General features: G+C 35.2%; 1 protein-coding gene across 5 annotated transcripts in view; it reads left to right on the top strand.

Annotated features, from left to right (window-relative positions):
* The window catches only part of LOC106156223 (LIM domain only protein 3), a 44363-nt gene extending 34180 nt beyond the window's left edge, over positions 1 to 10183 (top strand). For 2 of the 5 annotated variants that reach the window (XM_013531351.2, XM_013531349.3), the window contains 3 exons: positions 4836 to 5064; positions 6519 to 6644; positions 7446 to 10183. In XM_013531351.2, the coding sequence (XP_013386805.1) occupies positions 4836 to 5064; positions 6519 to 6644; positions 7446 to 7647 (557 nt within the window). In that variant the 3' untranslated portion in view covers positions 7648 to 10183. Of the gene's footprint in view, positions 1 to 402; positions 455 to 4202; positions 4488 to 4835; positions 5065 to 6518; positions 6645 to 7445 lie in introns of those variants that run through there. The other 3 variants (XM_087000021.1, XM_013531352.3, XM_087000022.1) reach the window with 3 other exon arrangements.
* Positions 10184 to 10215: the final 32 nt, after the last annotated feature.

Raw genomic sequence — 10215 nt, forward strand, 5'->3', positions numbered from 1 at the left:
AGATCTTTCAAATGATACTAAAGGTTTTGCTTCTGCAGAATAAAAAAAAAAAAAAAAAAAAACGTGTGGATTCAACAAATAATATACAAACTGAATGAGGAGGTGGGATTGGTGGAAATCTGACAAGTTTGTCACAAGATGACGACATGTGACCCAAGTATGCCACGTGAAAATGGTACGCTTCTCAGGAAAATCTACGAGAGGCTTCAGAATCTCTACAAGTTCTACTTTTTTAATACACTTTCGTGGTGGACTGATTAGAAATACATTGAAAATACATGTTTTTATCATTGGCTAGTCTAGATTGCTGATGCAAATGTTATTGCCAAAGATGTAGAAGTGCCAAAGTATCTATCATCCTTTCTTTGACGTTGGGTATGGTTTCAGCAAGCAGATTAAAGAAAACTATCCAATGCTATGTTGAATCTGAAAAGAGGATTGGCCAGAAAAACAGGTATATTGATATATAAAATATGTAGGGACATGTTTATCAATTTCAGGGAAAACCATTTTCACTTGTAATTTACAGAGATCTGCTTTTGAGTTAGTCTGTGACAAAAGGAAGACTTAGGATGAAATATCTCTAAGGCAAGTCATAACTTTTATATTATATTTGAACATTCACGTTCAAATCAAATAAGAATTGCAATCTTTTCAGCAAAGAAATATCTCGTGTTTTGATTTTTGCAAATTATTATTTGAACATCGTTATCCATTTGTTTTTTTTTACCTTACAAATATAACTAGCTTGTATCTAAACTGTAATTTGTGACCTTATTTTCCAATTCATGAGAGCCTTCACTGATTGGAAATCATCCGAGAAAGTCTTAAATGAGGCTTTCAACATTGTATGACGTCATAAGGGAGTAGAAAATGTGCGAGTATCTATCAGGTTGGAATAATCATGTAGCAATAAGGGGAAACTCTATGCACCATGAATGTCATCTTAGAAAGCAATGTAAAGGTAACATGCAAAACATGGTAAATACTATGTATGTTGTGTTATGAAAAAATCTGTTATTGTTCACAAATTAAGAAAAAGCAACCTGAAATTTTTTGCGGAGAAATTTTGTCAGCTTCTACATTCAATTTATGGCTTATCCAGTTGCCATAAACTTTCAATTACTGACTGTTTGGACCACCTCTTTCCTAAAATTTACTGGTCTGAATTGGGATTCACAAGTCTGAATTAGAATGTCAATAAGACTGGACATTTTCCCCTTTTACACAAACATTAGTTATAACAAAACCTTGATTTTGTCAAATTAAAAAAAAATTTTGAATAATCTTGATCTGACAGTAACATTTCAGAAAAATTCAATCATGTTGTAAGCTCTTTTGCAAACTTACAGAAAAATATCTAATGGCCATGCCAGACCACTTAATTCACATATTCTGAAAAATGCTCGTGGAATCAAAATTTTACTAGCTGTAGGCATCAGACCAGTGGCTAATGTCGCAGACTGCTTTAATTTGTTGCAGCACTGCACTCACTATGGTCTACCATTATTTCTGACCCCATTCTCCTCTCAATCCCACAAAATCTCATTTGATTTTATGCTAAGTCAGAAGACATCTGGCCATCTTGGATGATCCCCCTGTTACGAATTCTTTTTCCGTTAATGTGTTCACTTTTCACAGCCTCCGTATTGGTCAGTATGTCACCTGTCACCAATGACAACCACTTACAAAATATTTGAACTGATCTACTCCCAGTCACAAAGGCCCTTGTATTTAGTTATCTTGGCTTACAAAAAATGGAATTACTTTTTCTAATGAGGTAATATCTCCATTGTTCCTTCCCCTGTGTACATGTGCTCATATCAGTTGGACTTCATTAGATGACACTGAATAATGATTAGCTGAGAACTGACATTTAAGATGGTGCAATTTAGCCTAATTTTGTTGGTTGGATTCATCAAAAGTGAAACTTCAGCCTGACACCCATGAAACCAGACCCATTTTATCTGCTACCCTAAGGGTTTTAGGGAAATTGCGCCATTGCATTGAAATTGCTCGGGGGAAGGAATACATATAAAATGTCATTGCAAGGGATCTTGATTTTGATTATTTTGCATTAGGCAGCATGGGTAATTTCTCACTTATGGATTTTACTTAATCTAAAGGTCTTTTTATATGACAACTCCAATAACAGAATGATAGAAAAAAAGATTTTGAATTGATTTGTATTTGATAGGGTTTAGGTCCTAACTGGCCAACATAGTACTGAGGTTACATATTATTTTAAGATCATCAGATTAAGATTTAACTGTCAAATATCAGGCTGAATAAGGCAGTTGAAGTATAGTATTCTCTAGTAGAAGTATTGTAGGTACCTGTGATTTGATCATTTCATTGATTTTAGTGCCATTGAAGTTGCATGAAGTGAAAATTGGAAAATCTGCATTTTTACAGAAGTAAAGCTTCAGTGATGAACCATAGGCAGGTGTCAACAGGCAGTAGACAGGTGGTGTAATGAAACTTAGGGTCCTTGTTACATTTAGTTATAATGGTTAGGGTTAGCCTGAACGAAGTGAGCCCAAATCCAGGGTGAGGCTCACCTGTACAAATGAATAGGAAGTGGACTCTATCATTGGGGACTCTCTTACAGTGATACATGTACCAAGTAGGACATGATTACCTTGGTCAAAAATCTCTGCAGGTAAAATGACTGAACCATTGTCTGGCATTAAGCTGAAGGTTGACAAACTGTCCCCAGTTACCAGTGATCACTTTACGCACTTTACACATTCAGTGGTATACTATAGCCATCTATACAGGTATGCTTTGAAAGAGTGACAACTCATTAGACTGGCTAATATGTAACAGAGTCAACTAAATGAAGCCCATCAGATTTGTAAAATAAAAAGGAGAGGAAGAAGAAGAAGAAAAAAAAAGCATGAGATGTAATGCTAATCAGTCTTAGAAAAACTGAAGACCAGAAGAAGAGAGATGTGCTCCAAGATGGCAATGGACAAGACTGTTAACAGCTTAATGCATATTGGGAATTAATAAATGGATAAAAGGCTGTCAGTCCATGTGTGAATTGCTGTTATTATGTCTGTGAATTATGTTGATGTGTGACAAATTATCAGAATTGCTAGAGACCACTTATTTGATGTGCATTTTGATAAATGGGTTTGGTTAATCCCATAAGTGTGCGTGTTGGGGGACATGAAGGGGGGGTGTCTAGAAAAACCAAGGGTGGTATCTCATTTCACTTCAGCTTTGGCAACATTTATATGTGCAGTAATGGGTTATATGTTTATTTTAGAAATGAAATTATTTATTCCATTTATTATTAATTGTAAGCAGAAGTGAAAAAAATGCTTCATTTAGCTAGTTGCTAACAACAAGCACCTAAACGCTGGTTTAAAGGATCTTATCCCACTGACGTCCAAACATAAAGACGCTTCCTCTGCTCTGCTATTTGTTATATTCGTTTCCTCTCATTTTTTTAATATCAAACCTCAGAAAAATAGGTTAAACATTGCTTGGGTGAACAGCTAGTCGGGCGTAAATTAAAGGTTTGAAGAACATTTTAAAGCTTTTATACCCTTTATTTCAGAAAATAATTTTTTCAGGAAAATAATTGTTGGATACATGTATTTCATGGTGCTATTCATAGTGAGAAAGGCACATTGCAATTGAAATTAACAAAGTATTGCAACATAATTTTCTACCTTAAACCAACCACTTGTGTATTATTTGACTTGTTGCATTATGATAACTGCTAAGTTGCTGAGTTTTCTTGGAAACAATAATTTAAGGTATTCCACCTTGTCAGGTGTGAGATATGTGAAAACACATCCATTCTTATGGAACAGTTGGCATACAGAAAGACATTGTGTGTAATCTATTCTGAGTATCCTTGAGGAAATAAACAATAAAAGTAAAACCCATTAGTTTAGCTGTGTAATTGATTAATGGCAGCTGAGTGCACAACAGACTTAAATGGGTTCATCCAACACTTGGTTAATGCAATATTGGAAAATGTCGCATTATGGATATCTATTATATAGTAGAAGGAAATCAGTGAGCAGGTGCTTTACAGTGCCTTCAATAGGCTGTTTGTAGTAAGGACAAAGCCAGGTATAGAAATGGTGTTTTGTTCTGTGATGTAATATCCCAGTTGGTTTGCTGGCTAATTGTATCCTGTGTTACAAGCAGGTTAATTGCTAGGGGCTCAGACTTTTGGCAAGTGGAGGCACCTCCTTTTAGCTGTGCTGTCTAGATCATCCTGTGATAACATCACACCCGTTGCTCATTACTTATGTTAATAACCACAAGTTTTGGTGGGGTCTGGAAGTTGGTTGATATAAAAGTGGAGTTTAGTGAGAAGAGATGAGATAGAGGCTGGCATTTCATAGCCACTGATTCCTGAGATCAGTATAAGATTGTGGAGGGGAGAGGAAGAAGTACTCTGAGATATCTACAGGTCTGACACAAATACAAGATGAGGACATTGATGTCACCTGATGGAAGTGGTAATGGAATGCTAATATTTATTTTGATTGATCAACTATTTATTTTTCTTTCAGAATGGAATTGTGATTTAACTTGGAAGATAGTTTTTCAGCAATTTTAGCTGATAAAAAATTTTTGTTGTTAATACAGTTTATTGCATTGTCATTTTTTTTTTGTTGACATTTTAAATCTATTTTTCTGAGTCACTGAAAGTTATCCTTTTTTTTAGCAACAGTTGCAGGTAAGGCATAATGAGGAAATCCTGTCAACATAAGATCAATTTTCCAGTTCTACATATAGATGTGTGATTTAAGACCCTCACCAGTAGATGAGTAGCACATGTTCAGTTGACTTGCTTCTCTTTCCAGGTCCAATGCAGATCTCGCCCGAAGAAAACATCCCGTCTGCGAGCGGGGAACGACAGACCTGCTCTGGTTGTAAAAGAAAGATAACTGACCGCTACTTACTGAAAGCTTTAGACCAGTATTGGCATGAAGACTGTTTGAAGTGTTCGTGTTGTGACTGCAGACTGGGAGAGGTGGGGTCCACTTTGTTTACAAAAGCCAATCTTTTGTTATGTCGGAGAGACTATTTGAGGTAAGAAAGAAGCCTTCTTGAAACAAAATCTGCAAACATATCTGTAAAGAATGGCATTAATGCCACTTCATGTAATGATGTGTACTGATTTGATGATAAAAAAAGTTAAATTGAAGCCAAGAAAATGGGAAAATAATTGGTACATCCTTCATTTGACGTCATATGAAATACACTGTCTGTGAAACTGATAATAACATATAAAGTTCATATAATAAAAATGTGGATGAGGAGAAGAATTATGTATAAAAAATACATGTTCTGATGACCCTTTTCAGTAAACTATTATAAATTGAAATTCCAATAATATTATAAGCCAAAAGCAAAAAAAAAAAAAAAAAGATGGAAAATGAAAAAAAAGAAGAAAATGGTTGTAAATATATACAGACAAACTAAAAATCTCACATTGGAAGATATGGATGTCCAGTTGAAAAATAATGGTTTAAGTATTGGAAGTGTTGTAAAATATAATTGGTACCACCTGTGGGGCTCAGGATGGTGTTCTGTCCCCTGAGAGCTCTCTCTCTGGTATCATTACCTGGTCCAGGTGTGTTATTAAGTCTTTGTTGACCATTGTATTGTGTAACACTATGCCATCTTCCTGAGCAATGAAAGTGGCTTCCCATGCTGCAGGGCCTAACACATTGTTAAGACACTGTAATTATTCCATCAACTCATTGCCTTATGAAGCACTAATTAACTTTCCCCCAGGTGAACCAGTTGAAAGGGACCTGTTTACTTATGCGATAAAACAGTGGGGTAGAATATAATGAGAAAAACCTGTTTTAGTATTTGTTATGGACACTTAAATCATGGAGTCTTCTTCATAATAAGTTAATAGTCTTACTTTACCTACTTTTGAAGGTTAAACAGTCTGGTGCCCTGTATTTATCAAGTTATAATGTGTACTTGGAAGACGTTTATTTTGGTGAAGGTACAATTAACTTATTGTTCCAAGTAATACTGTATACTGAGTGCTCTTTTTGCTGTTAGAAAATCTGGATGCAGTAAAACAGGTGTAGAGTAAGTAAAAGTGGAAGGATTTTAGACATTGTATACCCCACATGAATATTTCAAGTGAACTTCTTTGCAAGATTATTTTTTTCCCCACCCTTGACAAATATGAAGATATGTTTTGAAAAATATGCAGCATGGGTCACATTGTAATGCTTTATGAACCTCAAGTCTGCATTCTATCTACTTCCAGCCTGAATCAACCACTGTTTTTGTTTTGGAGAGGATGTGTTTGTGTGTGTGTGCGTGCGTGCGTGCGTGTCTGTGTGTGTGTGTGTGTGTGTGTGTGTGTGTGTGTGTTTGCGTGTGTCTGGAGGGAGCAGGTACCTGTGGTCATTGAACACCCCACAAATGTAAATAAAAATACCCTCTCATCCAATATGGTTTGATTTCAGTCTTACAATGTTCAAAAATAAAACTAAATATTTTTATTTTCCGGGCAGGTTGTTTGGCACCACGGGGTATTGTTCCGCATGTGCGAAGATGATTCCAGCGTTTGAGATGGTGATGCGAGCCAAGGGCAATGTGTACCACCTCGAGTGTTTTGCTTGCCAAACTTGCAATCACAGGTAATACACCACAGATGGATTTAGTCTTATCTTGCTGGTGTTTATCATGCTCAGTAGGGAAAATAGGAAGCAAATTGTGCGTGTTAAAAAAAAAGAAGACAAAGGATTATCTATTTAAAATGACAAAAGGAATTTTTTTACCCTTGTCTAAAATGATATATTGCTTGTCATGGATTGTTTTGGTGATTTTGTCGATATCTTTATTCCCTAATGAAGATAATATTAGGGACACAATTATTATTGTTGTTTGCATTGTTTCCAAGTAGAATACATTACAACGTACCTAATCCATTTGGAGCTTTGTTAAACTAAATAAATAATGCAAGAGAAAGATAACATCAGTGTAATTTATGATCTAGAAGATAAGACACTTTGATATTCTGCAAAATTCAATTATTTATTCAATAAGTGGAGTTTTTTAATCATGAGGGTAAACATCGTATTGAGTATCATAATGCCAGTGGTACTTTTGAAGCTAGAATCATTTGCTGAGAAGTAACATAATATTTTGTCAAAAAAAAAAAAAAAAAAGCAAAGCTTACCTGTTGCTGTCCCTATGCATATCTTCATAATAAGCTGATTTAAAGAAGTATTTGATACCCTCCATGGTAGATCTATTTTGAGGCTTTCTAGATGAGTTTTGCCTGCATGCAATCTGGAGACACATCTTTGGCAGGACAAATCTGATTGCATTATTGAAAATTCAATTAGAATCATAAATCCACGCAATAAGTTTGGATAATTATCTTTTGATTAATACCACAATATCTGATTAATAACTCAATATTTTTCACCTTCTAGGTTCTGCGTGGGAGACAAGTTCTACTTGTGTGATAACAAAATCTTGTGTGAATATGACTATGAAGAGAGGATGATGTTCGCAAGCCTATCCTACAACTATAACGCTTTGTCCCAGATAAAACAACAGACCTATAGACTGAATGGCAGCATAAGCGATGATGTGTCCAGTGGATATGGCAGTCCAAGTCCTAACTCCATGTAGTAACACGTGAGGGGGGGGGGTTCACCCTGAGAATCCAGTGCAATGTTTGGCCATCTCATCGTGGTACTATCCAGGTGCAATGCAGTGGTATCAGTGGACCAAGACTCTGGTGCTCACTGAGCAACAGGGGGGGTATCCCAGGCTTTTTTTTTTTACATTCTACAAGTAACTAACTACAAATGAGCACAGGTATTAAATGTCTGCGACAAATTAAGAAACTAGTTCATGCAGATGGTTTTGGCAAGTGAAAGACAGAATTCCTACAAAATATTATTTTAAGATAATAGGCCCACCAAAAGGGGTTTCTATATAGAATATTTTAAAATAGTTTTGGGAATAAGGCACCCAGAACCCCTTATATGATGCATTGTGTGTGTCAACAAAGGAAGCATGTGCAAATATGGCTTTTTAAAATAAGTTTATGAAAGCAGAAGCCTCAAAAGATGGATTTATCTTGATAAATCTTCAAGAATAATAAAATATTAATTTGAAATATTTTAAATGGCGCAAACATTTGAAGCCTGTGCTCAACAAATTTAGGCGATGGATGGTATAATAGGGGCTTGGGACTCTGTCAGACATTTCAAGGAAGACCGACAAATCAGCACTGCCTTTATGTTAGTTCATGAATGTATAGCTCCAAAGATGTTCTCCAGTTTTGTTGAGTATGGAGTTTAAATAGTTAAATCTTGGTATGATGATCTTTAATTTGTATAAACCCATCTTCACTGCAAAAGGATCAATATTGTGAATGTAACATGTTGAGATGTACTTTGGTCTGGAAACCAAGAATTTTGACTTAAGATTTCATGTCCTTAGACTTAATTGTCAGTCTTATTATGATACAGACAGATTTAATTAACAAACTGTTCTGCAGAGTTGCAGTCATCAAACACTTTCGCAGAAGCCATCCTCTCTGTTATGAGCAGAAAGATTAATGGGTATATTTCATGAGGCATGGTGTTCAGTGGCTCCTGTAATGACGGAATGAAAAGGCTCTCTGCAGACTAGCTGGCTGGTTGAGCAGACTGGGCAAAGGAAATGTGAATTTGAACAAGAAATGGATAGCTAGATTATAGATATATTTGGTTCCGATTTCTGCGTTGTACAGAGAACAAGGCTGTTGAGCAAAATTAAAACAGCAGCGGGTATTTGGATCTGAGATTCTTTTATCACTTATTAAATAGCATAAAACATTGAAAGTATGGTTTCACATTGTCTTGCTGTAATATTATGAAGAATTAATCATTGGTTCATAGTCTTTGTAGGGGTCAGCATTTTTATTTTTAACTTGTATATTATTGTAACATTATCCTTGTTATTAATATACAGTTTCAAAAAATAATCCTCTTGCTTCACTGGAAGGGATATTTGCATATTTCATCACAACTTCACTATTTTTGATACAGATTATGGTGCTATTAGTCTGTTATCTTTATTATTTTTCAAGAAACACCTTTGTAAATACTTCAATATAAGTGAGAGAAATATATTTATTCACTTTATAGTGACCTGTGTAAACTTGTATCATATATAGCTGTTATAAAATTTCAAGCTAAGATTTGATTTTCAAAGTTTCAACTTTAAATATTATGTTACTATTTTAATGAAGCACTAGTGACATCAATTTTGTATTCTACAAGCTACTGTAAGATGTGTTCCAGGTGTTCATAGAACTGGTTTTAGTATACTGGCTAAATTAGCACACCCAACACAGCTGTGTGTTTTAATTTAAAAGGATGATACCTTCACCATAATTATACATTATTAATGAAGAAATTTTACATAATTATGCTTTTACCCCCACATTAAGTGAATCATATGTTGAATGGGATCGTTTGTGCATGATTCAACTGGTGGCACATTTCTTTCAAAAATAGTGACATATTTTCTTGTTTTCTTGTTGAAAACACATGCGACAGATTCATTTGGCTACTGCAATGCATTTACATTTTTGTTAAGAAATTAGTCTGCAAGGCATCACAATATCATCTTAGTCACTGCCCAAAGGAAGAATTCCACATGAGCACTAACAGCAATGACATTAATAAGCTAACTTTGGCAAGCAAGGAAAAATTGCCAGAGATTTGCTAAGTATCACTGAAGCACCACTTTCCCATATAAATTATTGTGATTATTGCACCTTCTTGGTGTCTTTATTATGTTGTGTTACTAACTTTGAACTTTATTGTAAACACGAAATCAGGGAACCTCGTAGCCCTCCATGATATTTATAATATAATGGCCAATATATGATATGTTTATTCAACACATTGCTGGTTCTTTATAGTCACTGGATTTTGTGATTGAAGAACAAATGTTAGCTGTGCCAGCTTGGAGGAGAATGGAATTGTGTTAGCTGTACCAGCGGAGGAGAATAGAATTGTGTTGGCTGTGCCCCCGTAGAGGAGAATTGTGTTGATATAGAGCTTGTTGCAGCAACCTGGATTCAGCAGGTCAGGACGACAGTTTGTGCATTTTTTTCCATCTTTGTTGTACATACTTAAATATATGAAAATAAAAAAAATGTCAAATATTGGTTTGTGCTTTCATTATCAGAAAATTGGG

This window comes from Lingula anatina, chromosome 1 (assembly GCF_051362555.1).
Source record: "Lingula anatina isolate TDL-2025a chromosome 1, LinAna3.0, whole genome shotgun sequence".
NCBI classification, from domain to species: domain Eukaryota; kingdom Metazoa; phylum Brachiopoda; class Lingulata; order Lingulida; family Lingulidae; genus Lingula; species Lingula anatina.